The 17500-nt window shown below is 45.6% G+C and overlaps 1 protein-coding gene across 3 annotated transcripts in view; it reads right to left on the reverse strand.

Moving 5' to 3' along the window:
* The window catches only part of LOC123516045 (protein fem-1 homolog C-like), a 119858-nt gene that overhangs the window by 50823 nt on the left and 51535 nt on the right, over positions 1 to 17500 (reverse strand). The window contains exon 1 of one of the 3 annotated variants that reach the window (XM_045275055.1): positions 5070 to 5559. The exons of the other annotated variants lie outside the window; for them this stretch is intronic. Within the exon in view, the coding sequence (XP_045130990.1) occupies positions 5070 to 5078 (9 nt within the window). The 5' untranslated portion in view covers positions 5079 to 5559. Of the gene's footprint in view, positions 1 to 5069; positions 5560 to 17500 lie in introns of those variants that run through there. 3 annotated transcript variants of the gene reach the window in all.

A 17500-nucleotide genomic window follows, 5' to 3' on the forward strand; every position in this document is an offset into this window, starting at 1 on the left:
AGAGAGAGAGAGAGAGAGAGAGAGAGAGAGAGAGAGAGAGGAAAACCAGGAATGGACACAGAAGATAAAGAAAGATGAAGGAAAATTACTGAGGGAAACGATAATAAACAGAAATAAATGAAGGTAATCGAGAGAGAGAGAGAGAGAGAGAGAGAGAGAGAGAGAGAGAGAGAGAGAGAGAGAGAGAGAGAGAGAGAGAGAGAGAGATTTAAACGTACGAAAACCATGACAATCAACAAGAACAGACAGAGCAAAGGCGAGACATAACCACCCCCCCTCCCAACTCAAGACACACACTGCCTGCCTGCCTGCCTGCCTCCCTCGTCCCTCCCTCCCTCCCTCCCTGCATGCCTGTCTGTCCGCCTGCCTGTCACTCCCTCGCTGCCTCCCTCACCCAAGGCACCCACTCACCAGGAGCCTCACGCAAGTTTCCTCCACTCCCTCCCCTAAAAAGACCACCTCTGCAACCCCCCCATCGCCCCCACCGGCCTTCCATAACCCGCCCCCCGCCGCCTCATCGATCTACAAGCAAGGACTCCCAGCTGGTCAGACCCTCATCCCTTCTATCTTGTGTCCCTCCTTCCCTCCTGCAGTTGTGGTGGAAGAGAGAGAGAGAGAGAGAGAGAGAGAGAGAGAGAGAGAGAGAGAGAGAGAGAGAGAGAGAGAGAGAGAGAGAGAGAGAGAGAGAGAGAGAGACCATGCGTAAAATTAAAACTAAAGGGAGAAAACTAGCTTAAATGAGGAGGAGGAGGAGGAGGAGGAGGAGGAGGAGGAGGAGGAGGAGGAGGAGGAGGAGGAGGAGGAGGAAAAGGAGGATAGTGGTGCTAATAACCTTGATAGTAGAGATAGCAGTGATGATGACGATAATGGTGGTGGCGGTGGTGGTAGTGATGGTGGTAGTGGTAGTGGTGGTGGTGGTGGTGGTGAAGGAAATCTTAACCCTGACCATTAACAAAACCGAACAATGATAAGTTTCCCTCCGTTATCCTTCCTTTTCCCCTCATCCTTCCTAAAGCCCTTCCGTGTTTCGCCCCCCCACCTACACCCACCACCACCACCACCACCACCACCACCAACCTCCAGCCCCGTAAAAAGTAATGATGGACACAAACGCTAAGCTGCACATTGCCTCAGCGTCCACCTCCGTCTCGTTACTACCCATCTCCCCCCTAACGCGCTAAAGGGAAGGGGATGAAGAGCCGGGAGTTGAAAGAGGAACACAAATGAACACAAAGGAACAACGAACAGCAGCAACAACAACCAACTAGTACACACATAGGAGACTATAAAAAAAAGTAAGAAAAAAAGTACTAACCTACAATGAAAATTTAAAGTAGTAAAACAGTAACAAGAATTCTCCCCATCCATAGTTTCCTTTACTACTACTACTACTACTACTACTACTACTACTACTACTACTACTACTACCGTCAGTGTCACCCAACCTAACATATCTCAAAAAACTTCACTTCTCACCCTAATCTCCTTTTCCTCCCCAGCATTTGGTCTTTAATTAATACCAAGGGGAAGAAACGGAGAAGAAAAAGAAGAAGAAAAAGAAGAGGGAATAAAGGAAGGGAAGAGGGGAATGAGGGAAGGAAGACAGAAAGTAACGTTACCGAACATGAGAGGAAGAGAACGAAGGAATTCAAGAAAGGGAAGAAGGAAGAGAGAACACAAATAATTGAGATGAAAGAAGGAAGAGGAAGTGAAACAAGGAAGAAGAGAGGAAAAGGAGGACGAGGAAGAAGAGAGGTGCAGGTGGGCAGAGGATATGAGGGAAATGAGAGCAGTTAAGGCAGACAGGGAAGACCGGAGGAAGACCAGGAAGAAGTATTTTGTGTAGGCCGAGAGGAGGAGGAGGAGGAGGAGGAGGAGGAGGAGGAGGAGGAGGAGGAGGAGGAGGAGGAGATGCACAAAGAGAAGGCAAGAAGCACCTGTACTTATAAATTTAAAAGCAGCGCGCACGCACACACACACACACACACACACACACACACAAAGCATGATTTGAATGCTTCCAACTACGTGTGTGTGTGTGTGTGTGTGTGTGTGTGTGTGTGTGTGTGTGTGTGTGTGTGTGTGTGTGTGTGTGTGTGTGTGTGTAAGTAGGTAAAAAAACTATGACAGGTGGAGGGGAGAAGAGAGAAAGACACGTGGAAGGGTTAGAGCAGGTGTGTCAAGCGCCGATGCCACCGCCGCCACCGCCACCACCACCACCACCATCAACAACAATAACAACATCAACATCATCATCAAGAACATCGACGAGAGAGAGAGAGAGAGAGAGAGAGAGAGAGAGAGAGAGAGAGAGAGAGAGAGAGAGAGAGAGAGAGAGAGAGAGAGAGAGAGAGAGAGAGAGAGAGAGAGAGAGAGAGAGAGAGAGAGAGAGAGAGAGAGAGAGAGAGAGAGAGTCAGTCAGAAACAGAGAAGACGCAGAATCTAAGAGTCATAGGTCAGTCACAAACACCCAAGACGCAGAATCTAAGAGTCATAGGTCAAGTAGAAACGATGAGAGAGAGAGAGAGAGAGAGAGAGAGAGAGAGAGAGAGAGAGAGAGAGAGAGAGAGAGAGAGAGAGAGAGAGAGAGAGAGAGAGAGAGAGAGAGAGTAAATGTGTGTGTGTGTGTGTGTGTGTGTGTGTGTGTGTGTGTGTGTGTGTGTGTGTGTGTGTGTGTGTGTGTGTGTGTGTGTGTGTGTGCGTGTGTGTACGCGCGCGCCAGCCCCATGACCAGCCTGAAGGTGACGTGGGGTTTGTGTTCAGTTGCCCAAGCGTTTCCTGGCCTCATTAACACTCGCAAAAAGGAGGAGGAGGAGGAGGAGGAGGAGGAGGAGGAGGAGGAGGAGGAGGAGGAGGAGAAAAACAAAGATGGCGACAAAAATACCATTATTACATCCATACACTTCCCACACAAGCCTCTACTCATCATTGACGAGAAAACAAGTGAGGGAAAGGAAAAAAAAAAGGCGAAGGAAAAGATAACCAAGGAAAGAAATAAAAAAGAAAGCTTGATCCGACCTCTGATATTTACCTTTCCATCTCACTGGTCGTCACGCCTCCTTCCCTCCCCCCCACCCCGCCCTTATAACGGAACTGTCACACCCCCCTAACAGTTCCCCTTTCCTGTCACTTGCTGCCTCCCTTCCCTCCCTTCCGTCTTTCCCTTCCCCCACCATCACCATCATCTCCACTGTCCACCACCGCCCCCTAACCCCCACCTCTTGCTCGCAGCTACCTCTACACACAGAGAGAGAGAGAGAGAGAGAGTGTGTGTGTGTGTGTGTGTGTGTGTGTGTGTGTGTGTGTGTGTGTGTGTGTGTGTGTGTGTGTGTGTGTGTGTGTGTGTGTGTGTGTGTGTGTGTGTCCCATCACTACCACCGTCAGTAGCCGATCGTCTTCAATATTTACTAACTGGCAATCACCAAGGCAAGCGGGGACTATTTTTTTGGTGTCCCATGTAAGGTGGTGTGCTTGGTGTCCAGGGGCTGCCCACCTGACGGCCTCGGGGGGAAGTGGGGCGCAACCTTGCTCACCTGTCTGTCTACTGATGTCGGAGGAACGTAAGGTAAGGAGTAAGGACATGCCCCTCGACTCAACACCCTGTCTCTACTCTGCTTTGCCTTACTTTGCTGGACTTCCCCAAGGATCTATTGCCCCTGTGGTTTTTATTTCTCACTGGGTGTTTTATCTCTTCTTCAGTATTTCTTCTCTCCCTTAGCGTTTTATCTCTCAGCATTCTATTTCTCCCTTTTAGTGTTGTGTTTGTTCCCTCACTGTTTTATCTGCCCCTCAATCTTTAATCTCTTCTTTATCTCAGTCTTTTTTTTATCTTTCCTTCGCTATTTTATCTCACCCTTGCTATTTTATTTCTTCCTTGCTGTTTTGTTTCATTCTTGCTGTTTTATCTCTTCCATGCCGTTTTATTTCTCCCTCGCTGTTTTATCTCTGCCATGCTGTTTTATTTCTCCCTAAGTGTCATATCTCCCTTGCTCTGCTGTTTTATCTCCTCGCTGTTTTATTTCTCCCTCAGTGTCATATCTCTCCTTTGCTGTTTTATTTCTTCTTCGCTGTTTTATCTCTGCCATGCTGTTTTATTTCTCCTTCAGTGTCATATCTCTCCATTGCTGTTTTATCTCTGCCTCGCTGTTTTATTTCTCCCTCAGTGTCATATCTCTCCTTTGCTGTTTTATTTCTGCCTCGCTGTTTTATCTCTGCCTCGCTGTTTTATTTCTCCCTCAGTGTCATATCTCTCCTTTGCTGTTTTATTTCTTCCTCGCTGTTTTATCTCTGCCTCGCTGTTTTATTTCTCTCTCAGTGTCATACCTCTCCTTTGCTGTTTTAATTCTTCCTCAGTGTTTTATCTCTCCCTCGGTGCTTTATCTTATCTTATCTGCTTTCTTATTTCTCCACGCCTCAGCCTCCTCCTCCCTCCACAGCGGGACGAGCGAGCATCACATGGCGGCGTGTTCCTCTCACCGCCTCGCCGCGTGTCCTCTAAGGCGTCGCGGGGCTTCTCTAAGACGCTTGCAGATAATCGTACTTAGTCCGGCTTCCCATCTCCTGCCTCACCATACAGCGGCGTGGGTCAAGCTGCTGAGGACGCCAAGCCGCATACCCCGCCAGGGACGCCCACCTCTCCGCCGCGCCGTGTCCTACCGGTGCAGTGTCGCGTTGTCTTCCTGCATCTCAGCGGCGTGAAGGCAAGACACTTCAGGCGCCAACTGCCACACAAGGATGATAATTTACGATGTGGTAACAAAGACCCCCCTCTTCTCCCTCGCCTTTCCAGCCTAGCCCCCCACCCCAACGACCCCAGCCTCTTACATATACGTACACAGTCCCGCTAAGCACGACCCGATCTGAATCTCGTCCCTCTACCCTCCTCCTCCTCCTCCTGCTCTACCGCTTCGACGCATTAGGCTTTGTTCCCTATAGTGTGCTTCTCCAGCCATACAAAGACGCAGCAGTAGCACAGTGACCAACACACTGACCCACTGAACACAGACGAGACCAAGCACATGCACACGCACACACTGCACACACTAGACACCTGCTGCTGCAACACTCACCCTCCACATCACATCGCCTCGTGTTTGAGTCACCACCACATGACCGGCACATGAGGGAACACTGCAGCAGCCACGAGAGTTAACAAGGCGGGAAGGACTGCAGGGAAGGGGACCACTACCCTGTCGCAGACCCACGTTGGGGACGCAGTGACCTTGAGTTACAGTGCAAGGGAGAAAGTTCACCTCTTGGACACCTCACAGGACACCACGAGGACAAAGACACAAAGGATCCCTCTCACTTTCCCTTCCTCTTCCTCTTCGTCCTTCTCCTCTTGTTGTTGCGCTTTCTCCATCTTAATCTCAGGGCGTGGCACTCCTGAAGGATCACCAGGCGAGACAGCAGAGGCCCTCACAGCACAAGCCAATACACAACACTGAGCGGCAGGAGGGCACGGTGGGCACAGGCGGCTCCCGTGTGGGCGTGAGAGCGTGGGCGGACTGGTCTCAGGTTGCACAGGTAAACGTTGCCCAGGTGGTGAATGAGTGGTGCCTCCTTATGCTCTCTCTCTCTCTCTCTCTCTCTCTCTCTCTCTCTCTCGTACGCAGTTACAGCACAAGGCCTTATCTTCAGTGTCTAGTAAAGTGTGTGTGTGTGTGTGTGTGTGTGTGTGTGTGTGTGTGTGTGTGTGTGTGTGTGTGTGTGTGTGTGTGTGTGTTTCCCTTGTAATATCCTTCCGTTCGTCTATTTCTGGAAACTGGTATCAAATTAGCGAAATAAGTTTGCTCTCTCTCTCTCTCTCTCTCTCTCTCTCTCTCTCTCTCTCTCTCTCTCTCTGACCACACCCTCCAGCATCCTAACCCCCAAACCACACCCCTCCATTGCTGCCCTTGATACCTGCAGCTGCTAAAGAAAAAAAATCAGTAGTACATACACTTATTATTTTCCCCTCATAGTGCATCGCCTGTTATGGTGGTGGTGGTGGTGGTGGTGGTGGTGGTGGTGGTGGTGGTGGTGGTGGTGGTGGTGGTGACGGCGGCGGCGGCGGAGACATGGAAAAACTTAGGAACTTTAACATCAAAACATCCACTTTAAGAACATGCCATAGAAAGAGAGAGAGAGAGAGAGAGAGAGAGAGAGAGAGAGAGAGAGAGAGAGAGAGAGAGAGAGAGAGAGAGAGAGAGAGAGAGAGAGAGAGAGAGAGAGAGAGGTGGAAATGCACACCAATATAATTATTATGAGAAGCTAGGTAGAGTTACAGAAGGAAAATAAAAGGGTTGGGGTACGAGGAGGAGGAGGAGGAGGAGGAGGAGGAGGAGGAGGAGGAGGAGGAGGAGGAGGAGGAGGAGGAGGAGGAGGAGGAGGAGGAGGAGGAGGAGAAGGAGAAGGAGAAGGAGAAGGAGAAGGAGAAGGAGAAGGCGAAGGAGGAAGAGGAGGAGGAGGAAAAATAAGACTTGAAATAAAATATGTAGGCCTGATTAACACACACACACACACACACACACACACACACACACACACACACACACACACACACACACACACACACACACACACACACACAACGAAGAATAATAAAAAAAAAACACAATAAAGTAAATAAAAAAGGAAACGGAAGCTTTTATCTAGTATTTATCTCCATTGAGCAAGACATTCTCCTCCTCCTCCTCCTCCTCCTCCTCCTCCTCCTCTTCCCTTGCCATTATTGAGGTTAACTTCGTTCCTGCCTTAGAATTACGTCTCTCTTTCTCTTATATTCTTTCCTTCTTTCCTCCCTGTCTCCTCCTCCTCCTCCTCCTCCTCCTGCTCACCCATCTTCCCTCCTCGCCAGAATAATGAAGGCATACAGCTCTGATTCCCTCGCTTTTTCAACACTTTTCATTCTCTCTTCTTCTCTCCTCTCTCTCCTTCCTCTCTCTCTCTCCTCTCCTCCTCCTCCCTCCTCTCCTCCTCTCTCTCTCCTCTCATCTTTCATGTTGATTTTCCTTACTTTATCCCGCCCCCATGACATCCACTGAGAGAGAGAGAGAGAGAGAGAGAGAGAGAGAGAGAGAGAGAGAGAGAGAGAGAGAGAGAGAGAGAGAGAGAGAGAGAGAGAGAGAGAGAGAGAGAGAGAGAGAGAGAGAGAGAGAGAGATGTGGGTGCTTCAGTTCATCAATCATGCCACTGTAGGAGGAGGAGGAGGAGGAGGAGGAGGAGGAGGAATAAGCCAGATAATAGAAATGCAGCATAGAAACTAGAGAGAGAGAGAGAGAGAGAGAGAGAGAGAGAGAGAGAGAGAGAGAGAGAGAGAGAGAGAGAGAGAGAGAGAGAGAGAGAGAGAGTGAGTGAGTGAGTGAGTGAGTGAGTGAGTGAGTGAGTGAGTGTGTGTGTGTGTGTGTGTGTGTGTGTGTGTGTGTGTGTGTGTGTGTGTGTGTGTGTGTGTGTGTGTGTGTGTGTGTTTCACACACACACAGTCTCTGACGAGACAGCCAGACGTTACCCTGCTGAACGAGCTTAGAGCTCATTATTTCCGATCTTCGGATAGGCCTGAGACCAGGCACACACACACACACCGGGACAACAAGGTCACAACTCCTCGATTTACATCCCGTACCTACTCACTGCTAGGTGAACAGGGGCTACACGTGAAAGGAGACACACCCAAATATCTTCACCCAGCCGGGGAATCGAACTCCGGTCCTCTGGCTTGTGAAGCCAGCGCTCTAACCACTGAGCTACGTGTGTGTGTGTGTGTGTGTGTGTGTGTGTGTGTGTGTGTGTGTGTGTGTGTGTGTGTGTTGCATCACCTTGTCGTCAACAGTCTAAACACACGCATAAATAGCTGCAGGGAATGGCAGGGGGCGCCTCACTATCTTCATACAACGCTGGGAGGTAGGGGAACTGGGCGGGGTGGGAGGAAGTGGATGGTGGAGGAGGTGGAAGAAACAGAAGATAAAAGAAGAGGTGGGAAAGACCATATGAAGAAAGAAAAGTATTATAAGGAGTTTTGGTTAAGATTAGGTTAGGGTTAAGTAAAATTAGGTTACGTTAAGCTAAGGTACATTAAGTTGAGTTACGTTAGGTTAAGTTAATCCCTTCAATACCACGACAAGTTTCCATATTCATTCTGGTTACTATTTGGTGATTTCATACAGCTTCAATAAACTCATGTAGGGATTAAAATAGTGAAGACTGTGGCCATTAATCTTCTGCCCACCATTGATCTTTTCTGTGTCAATAAAATCGTCGAATCACACCCAAGACTCAAGGTAAAATTGCGTCCCAGTACTGAAGGGGTTAAGGTAGGTGGCAAGAAGTCAAAATATCAACATGTAGCAGAACCTGTGCAAAACATACCTGCTAATATCCACCTGTCATCCTTACTCATTAACCTGCCTTTATCTCTTTTGCTGCCATTTGAAACACGCTTCCTTGGTGACGAACTACACACGGGATATTCATTTTTGTTCCGTAACCGCGCCTGAATAATCTCATTACTGAAACGGACACAGTAATCTTGGAACGGACTCAGTGGTCATGTTGTTAGTGCTGAGTCAACAGGGAGCTTTAAAAGATGAGACAAATTTATGGATGGGAATGATAGATGGGATTAAGTAGCTTTGCCCATACAGGGACTGCCATGCACGTATACCCCAGACAGCCTCTTACACTTTCCTTAATTTATTTGTTATTATTACTGGATGCACTACAATCATACAACTTAATTTTGAAAAGCAATGACATTTTTTTCTTATTTCTTCTTCCTTCTTTCTTTTCATATACCAAACCTGAATACTTTCGTTTTCATCCTATCCTGTTTACTAATCCTAAAAACCACATCTACACATCCTTATTGCAGCAAAGAACTAAGACAGAACAAGAACAGGAGGAAGGAGGCAGCAAATTTATAAGAATGAATAGGAAGAACAAGAGGGAGGGGAGAAAGGAAGCGAGTCTGTAAGAAAATAAAGTAATATGAGGCGCAGGAGGAAGGATGTGCTGCAAGTGTTTCTCTTAGGGACAGAAATAAGTTGAGTTGCAGGAACGGCACTACCTGACGCGTCCCTCCTCACTGCCTGGTGTGGTCTGGTCAGCTTTTTTTTTTTCTTCCTCTCTTCTTTTGTCTTACTGTCGAAAACTTATGCACTGTTCTTTTCATTTCCTCATTATATTCCTCAATTATATCATTTTCACGCAGGAATGTCCCGATAATGTGTTCTTCTCTATATACTTGCTACAATCTTACCTTTCCTTCTTTTTAGTTAAGCTCAGTCCTCCTTCTATTTCCTCTCTTCCTCTCTTTGCTCTTATCATCGAAATTTAATGCACTGTTCTCTTCGTTTCCTCATTATATTTATTTTCAAACAGGTGTGTCTCTATAATGTCATCTTCTCTGTATAGTTGGTGCAATCTTAGACTTTTCCTTCTTTTCTTAAGCTCGATGTTGCTTTATCCTGTCTCTCGGTGGGGCCTTCCGAGGGGCGCCGCTGACCTTAAAATTAAACACTGGGAAGGAGGTAAAGGTGCGCCGGATATTGCTAACCCGCTTCCGTTTTGGGCACCACCATCATCACCACCACCACCACCACCACCGTTATCAATCTTTTTTCTTTATCCTGTCTTTCCTTCCTCCAGTTCTTTGTCATTTTTCTCTTCCTTTTATATTGTCTGGTCTGTTCTATCTTCGCTCTGAATATCGTCCTTGTTTGATATTTTCTTTTACCATTTATCTTTTTCCTTTTCTTCTTTTCTTTACATCTCTTTCTCTCTTTCCTCTCCATCGTCTTCTCTTTGTCCGTTTATCAGAATGTGTTTGATGCTTCCTTTTTTCCTATACTATTTTTTCTTGTCTCCCCCCCTCCCACTCTCTCTTCTGTATTCATTCTTTACTACTTTTTTTTCTTTTCACTCACTTTCTTTTTATCCTTCTTCCCATCTTAATGATTGACGCAATAACGAAAAATGCCTGACGTCTCCTCTATATTTTTGTTGTCGAAGTGAGCATGACGAAACAGCCTTTATAGTCACGTCTTCATTTGGTCACTGTGGGGCGCGTGACGCAGGACTGGTACAGGTTAGGAAGTAGGAAAAAAAATAATGATGATGGTAATGCAACAGTAGGAAAACAATGGAGTGACAATGTAACGCTGATGAAAGTATGATGGAGGAAGAGAAAGAGGGGATATTGGAAGAAGAAGAAGAAGAAGAAGAAGAAGAAGAAGAAGAAGAAGAAGAAGAAGAAGAAGAAGAAGAAAGTAAGAGCACGACGAACCAGAACATGAACAATAAAAGTCTAAACAACAACAACAGCAGCAAAAACAACATGGACAAGAAAGGAAACAAGATTAACAGGACACCACCAACAACAACAACAACAACAACAACGACAACAACAACACCTCTCTCCGTCATAGATACTAATATAATACAAAAAAAAATCTATAGTAATAATAATAATAGCTTTTTTTTTTTTTTCCGTTTGACGCACTTTTCATCTTTTGTCTACACACACACACACACACACACACACACACACACACACACACACACACACACACACACACACACACGAAAGGTCAAGGTCACGGAAATAAGAAAGGTCACACGAGGGATGAGTGGTAGTGGGATGGGGGTGGAGGAGTGGGGGGCGGCGCACCCATGGGCGGGGTCTGGGATGGACGTGGGGGCGCGCACTCCTTATATGCAATGGACGTGGGGCTGAAACACTGAAAGGCAGCCAGCCCTCCTCGCCACTACCTGTCAGCCCGCCACCATCACCACCACCACCACCACCACTGAACACTCCACCTCTTGGCTCACCACTAGTAACAACCTAACCACTTCACACTACACCTGACACACCACGATAGGTGAGTAGTGACCGCTTTTTATCTTAATCTCCTTAACGATCCGTCAACACACACAAACTCTCTCATGAAAAAAAAAAAAAAAAATAACAAGATAAATAAATATAATAAAATGCCACATTACTAATCATTTCCAGCAAGTGATCGAGTTTCCAGGTGAATCTGTGAGGGTACTTTGGTATCATTCAACACGTCAAAGGATGGCCTTACTAATGGAACCGACAATCAACACACGTATCGACACGCCACATGCTACAGCTGTACGCAACAGCTCGGTAGCCCCGCCAGGAAGTAAGCAGCGACGCAGCCTGGCGTGATACGCAATGGGGAATTCCTGTGAAGTGGCCGTCACGGAAAGGCAGCGAGCCGAACCTTACAAGCAATTTCAATTTAAGAAAAATAATATACAGAGCCATTCTACAGTATATACATATTAAAGTATCTGGCGCATTGAATAAAAAAAAAGTACGCCATTCCTTCTTAGTAACTCAGGTAAAAAAAGTCCACAGGTCGAGTGACTTTGCGACAATGGTCACGGCAGAACAAGCCAAAACAAACACCACACATGCTGCAGGGCGCTGGTGATGTGATAACACGGACTGCGCGAGACCCTCACGCATTCTATACAACCTTCAATTTCACTCTCTTAGAGTACCGGCAGCAACACAGTTGTCCTCCGCGAAGTGCCGGTGACACACTCGCATGGCTGCTGCTGGACGCCACTTGCCTATCCTAGAAAAGCAACCAACTCCTTGTTCGGCTCACTAAGACATCAGTGTCCACCACCTCTGCTTGAACAGAGGTACACAGCACGCTGAATGGCATGGCTGGGAGCCCTCATGACGGATGACAGAAGTTTCCTTTGTTACGAACAGCCACAATCACTCAAGTTTCCGGCATGAATTTAGAGAACAGCTGCATGAAATTAAAATAGTATCCATTTATCACGCGAAGTCACTGAGTATGGTCTGTCATATCAATTAGCACCACTGCAATTGTAAATGAAATAGTTTATAGGTATGTAAAAATAATGCCAAAATCTTCATGAATAACTCAAGGTTGGAGAGGAGCTTTGAAACCTGTCCCGCAAATGATGTTCAGAAGTGACTGCTGAAACACAGGAATGAAATGAGACTAAACATCAAGAGCGTAAAGCAGCGTGTGTCACAGGCAGTGAGAAGGTTAACACGCAGTGGGTGTTGAGTGAAAGGTTAGCTATCATCTAGTGGTGCCACAGTGGAATCCCGCCCAAATACCTTTCAACACACATCCTGGAGACGTCCCGGGGGTCGGATACTGGGTAGAGGAAGGAGAGGGGACGGTAATCACTCAGCCACTCAGCCACACGCGGATGTAATGTTGCCATTTATAGCACACATCACAGCGAAAAGTGACGCGGGTGTGACACTGGATACTAAACACAATTATTAGCTTCCAGAAATAGATCACGAACAAGAAACAAGTAATTTTCAACACACACACACACACACACACACACACACACACACACACACACACACACACACACACACATTGAATTCCCAAACAACGCATAACTCCACAGATTTTCCTCCTCCACTTACGTACATCCTCCAGTCTTGCTTTCCATCTCCATGACTCTTTATCCTTCTACTCCTCCTCTTCCTTTTCTACCTTCCTTCCACAACTTCTTCCTGCCTTCATTATTTCCTATCTTCTTAATTTTTTCACCACTTTTTCTTTCTCTTCCTCTTGTCCTTCATTCCCTTCTCTACTTCCAAGTTTATTCCTTATTTTCCTCGGAGTTTGTGTTGTCTCATCTCTAATTATCATTCTCCTCTTTTCCTCTTCTAATTTGCACTGCCCTGCCTGATCCTCATGTTTGCTTCTGCTTCTTTTTGGCTTGTTTTTTCCTTCTTTTGCCTTTGTTTTCATTTTTCCTCCTCCTTTGAATTCTGTCCCCGTCCTTCCAGCACCTTCAGAATAATTATCATGAATAACATATGTACGTACGTTTATTTGTGTTCTTTTTAGTGGCAATTGATTACTGAGAGAGAGAGAGAGAGAGAGAGAGAGAGAGAGAGAGAGAGAGAGAGAGAGAGAGAGAGAGAGAGAGAGAGAGAGAGAGAGAGAGAGAGAGAGAGAGAGAGAGAGAGAGAGATACTGTCCTTGAATTCATCTGAGTGGCCTGAGAACACGTGACAACCTCTCCTTTTCCTCACTTTCACAAATAATGCAAAGATCTCTCTCTCTCTCTCTCTGAAATTTTCTCTTTTCATATTTCCTCACTTTCACTTTTAGCTTCTCATCAAAGAACAGAAAAAGAAACAGCAGCAACAGTATGAGGAGAGGAAGCAATAATTAAATCAACTGCTACTATTTGTTTCTTGTTAGTGTTGTGTCCTTTTTCCCTCTAACCCTTCTATCTTCCTTATTCACTCTCCAAATTCCTCCCTCACTAACCCACATATTTCCCTCCCTCACTATTCCTTTCCCCCCCCCCATCTCTCTCTCTCTCTCTCTCCTTCACTATTCCTTCTTTCTCATCCCCACTCTCACCTTTCCCTTGTTCCTCTTTTATTTACTATTCCTTCTTTCTCAACTATCTCACTATCCTCTTCTCACTAACATTCACCCTCCCTCACCTACTCACTCTTCCTCATCCCTATCCCTTGTCCCAGCCCCTCCCTCCCTCTCCCCTCTCCCTCACTCAACGCTCACCTGGGGAAGCCACGGGGCAAGTAACATCCCATCAGGTACTTAAATCGGTCACCGTGAGCAGTAAACGTCATTTCCACGGGGTTTCACAAATGTCACTTGCTAGGAGGAGGAGGAGGAGGAGGAGGAGGAGGAGGAGGAGGTGCAAGGGAAAAATGTCAAAAGTGTGTTTACGTACATTTATAAGTCTCTCTCTCTCTCTCTCTCTCTCTCTCTCTCTCTCTCTCTCTGGTGTGTGTGTGGGTGACTGATAGCACGAGAGAAGAAAAATATAAAGACTGGGAAAGAAGAGGGAAGGAAAGAAAGCAGAAACGAAAGAAAGAAATACTTAAGTAACGAATGAAGGGGTGACGGAAGGGAAAGAAACATTAAGCCCTTCAGTACCATGACGCGTTTTCATACTCATTCTGCTTACTATCTGGTGATTTTATACAGGTTCAGAAACTCATGTGGGGGATTAAAATAGTGGAGACTGTGGCCATTCATCTTCTGACCTCCATAGAGCCTTCCTAAAGTCAATAAAATGGTCTAATCGTACACAAATATCAAGGTGAAAAAATGTGTCCCAGTATTGAAGTTCAGGGTTAAGCTGATGAATGAAGGAATGAAAAAGAAGTGAATCAAGAAACGAAAAAGAGAATAAAAGAGAAAAATAGACAACAAAAAAATGAATTATGGATGAATTCTGTAGTAAGTAGAACAGCGAAAGGAAGGAAGGAAGGAAGGAAGGAAGGAAGGAAGGAAGGAAGGAAGGAAGGAAGGAAGGAAGGAAGGAAGGAAATAAAGAAAAAATGTAAGAAAAAAAAAGAAAGGAAGGAAAGTAAACACAGAGAAGTAAACAGGAAGGGAAACATTTACTATACGTAGGTAAATAAACTCAACCAGGTGGAGGAAAAGTGAAGACACGCGATGAGGCGGACAGGACAGGACAGGACAGGACAGGACAGGACAGGACAGGACAGGACGGGACGGACGGACGGAAGGAGACATTAAATAGGACAAAAGAGAGAGAGGGAATGGAAGCGAAGAAAAGACAATAAAAGAACAAAGGGAAAAGGAAGGGAGAAAAGCTGGAATGAAGAGAAGAGAAGAGAAGAGAAGAGAAGGGAAGAGAAGAGAAGAGAAGAGAAGAGAAGAGAAAGAAGGAAGAGAAGAAGAAGAGAAGAGAAGAGAAGGAAGGAAGAGATGGGAAGGAAGGAAGGGCAAGGAAGGGAAGGAAGGAAGGGAATGGAAGAGAAGAGAAGGGAAGGGAATAGAGGAGACGTAAATGGGACAAAGGAAAGAGAGAATGGAAGCAAAGAAAAGGCAATAAAAAGAACACAGGGAAAAGGAAGGAAGAGAAAAGCTGGAACGAAGGGAAGGGAAGGAAAGGAAGGAAAGAAACTCAAAAGGAAGACACGGAAGGAAGGAAGGAAGGAAAGTTGAAATGAAGGGAAGGTGGAAGCAAGGGACAGAAGGGATAGAGAAGGACATGTGAAGTGGAAGGAAGGAAAGGAAAGGAGTAAGGAAACCTGAGTAAGAGGAAAGGTAAAGTAAGGACACGACATAATGGTGTAATCAACTTCTTTCCTTCGCTTCCTTCCTTCCATTTTTACTTTTTTTTCTTCTTCTTCTTCTTCTTCTTCTTTTTCCCCATCCAAGTCTCAACGTCATCTTCTTCTTCTTCTTCTTTTTCCCAACCACGTCTCAATGTCACCAGGTCAAGCAAGGTCACACTGAGTCGAGTAAGCTTACGTAAGGTCAAGAGGTCATAGGAAACACCATTTCACTCTCATTCCACAGAAAAAAAGGTAAAAACAATTAATTCAGGCATATTTTCACAACTTCAATCATCTCTCTCTCTTAAGAATCTCTCTCTCTCTCTCTCTCTCTCTCTCTCTCTCTCTTCAGCACTAGTTTGAAGCAGATAGGAATGGAGGCCAGCGAGGAGGAGAAGGAGGAGGAGGAGGAGGAGGAGAAGGGAGCCATCATAGATATTCCTGAAGGTGAAGAGAGAGAGAGAGAGAGAGAGAGAGAGAGAGAGAGAGAGAGAGAGAGAGAGAGAGAGAGAGAGAGAGATTCATAAGTCACCACATATATATTTCACGAAGAGAGAGAGAGAGAGAGAGAGAGAGAGAGAGAGAGAGAGAGAGAGAGAGAGAGAGAGAGAGAGAGAGAGAGAGAGAGAGAGAGAGAGAGAGAGAGAGAGAGAGAGAGAGAGATCCACAAGTGACACATACTTCGCCAGCAACAAAGTAAAACAGAAGGAAAACCCGGCAGCCAAAACACACAGCACTCCACAACTCACCCTAACCAATTAAGAGGAATGAAAACACAAGAAAAGTAGCCCAAAACCGCACGTACGCGCAACCAGAGGAAAAACCCGCGGACTCTCACCAAACAATAGCCCAACTCACATCTATTATTTCTACAGTAACCAAGCACCTTTTCTCCCCACCACCACTAATACTACCACTACCACTACCCCACCACTACTAACGTCACCCTCATCACCACCTGCCGACTGCCAATCCTCTTTATCCTTTCCTAAACCCTCCTTTAGTAGTTTCAGGGCCTCCTAGAAAGGTTTAATCCCTTATGACACATCCTTAGTGTTAAGTTGAACCCTTGGCTTTTTTTTTTTTTTTTTTTTGGTATTTTGTGATGTTTATATTTTTTGTGTTTTTTTGTTTTTGTTTTTCATTTGTCATTTTTTTCTCTCTTGTATTTTTTTTTTTTGTCTTGTCTTTTAGTATTTTTGTGGTGTTTATACAATTTCTGATTTTGTTTTTCGTGTTTTGTTTTCTTATTTGATCTTTTTGTATTCGTTTCTTTTCTTTCTTTGTCACGTGTCCTTTTTTTTTTTTTTTTCCTTATTTTCCTTTTCTTTTATCACGAGTAACTTCCATTTTTTTCTAATCTCGATGCTGTGTTCCTCCCGTCTCTTATTTTCTTATCATGCTCTCATTCATTTCATTCCATCAGGTTCTCTTGTTAATTTTCTTCGCTTTTCTTTGCTTTTCTTCATTACTGTATATCACGCTTTCATCATCCGCTTCTCTTTCACTCTTCCTCATCATGTTATTCTCAATCTTATTTTCTTCATTTTCCTGTAATAATTTCTTTTATATAGGTTTATCAACATCTTAATTATATCACATGTGTTCATAAATTCCTCCTATCTACTTTTCATCTCCTTTCCCCCCTCCCCACTTTTTCTTGCCTTCGTTTTTTCCCCGTCTTATTACACCTTATCACGTTTACTCCTTCCTCTTTCACTTACTCCACTCCTCACCCTTAATGTTGCGTTATTATCACATTTTCTTATTATTCTCTCATCCTGCCTCCCTTTACTTAACATGTTTTTCATATCTTTTTTTTTTATCGTAATTAACCACGCACCTTTTAAGCTTTCTCTCATTTTCACCTTTTCCTTTCGTCTCCTCAATAATTTCCCGACGTAGCTCCTTCCCCACGCCTCGACCTCCCGCCCAGGCACAGACTACCTAGCAACACGCCAACGCCATGCCACGCCACGCCACACGCCACGTCGCCCCTCCCGTATCGCCTCCTTCAAGTGCACAAGGCTGCCACAGTGACTCATACCGCAGAGAGAGAGAGAGAGAGAGAGAGAGAGAGAGAGAGAGAGAGAGAGAGAGTGTGTGTTTTATATGGTTTTCCAGGAATGAAGACAAACGGACTTAAATAACGCTCAGATCCTGATCATACACACACACAAACGCGCGGACACACAAAGCTGAATAAGACTAACCTAGGGGAGTGACTATGCCCGGAGGAGGAGGAGGAGGAGGAGGAGGAGGAGGAGGAGGTTCACATAATTCTTCAATCCTTCAGTTTTCTGTAAGAGATGAAACAAACACACACACACACACACACACACACACACACACACACACACACACACACACACACACACACACACACGTGAAATGTACACCTCAACACAC

Source organism: Portunus trituberculatus, chromosome 40 (assembly GCF_017591435.1).
Source record: "Portunus trituberculatus isolate SZX2019 chromosome 40, ASM1759143v1, whole genome shotgun sequence".
Classification (NCBI taxonomy): domain Eukaryota; kingdom Metazoa; phylum Arthropoda; class Malacostraca; order Decapoda; family Portunidae; genus Portunus; species Portunus trituberculatus.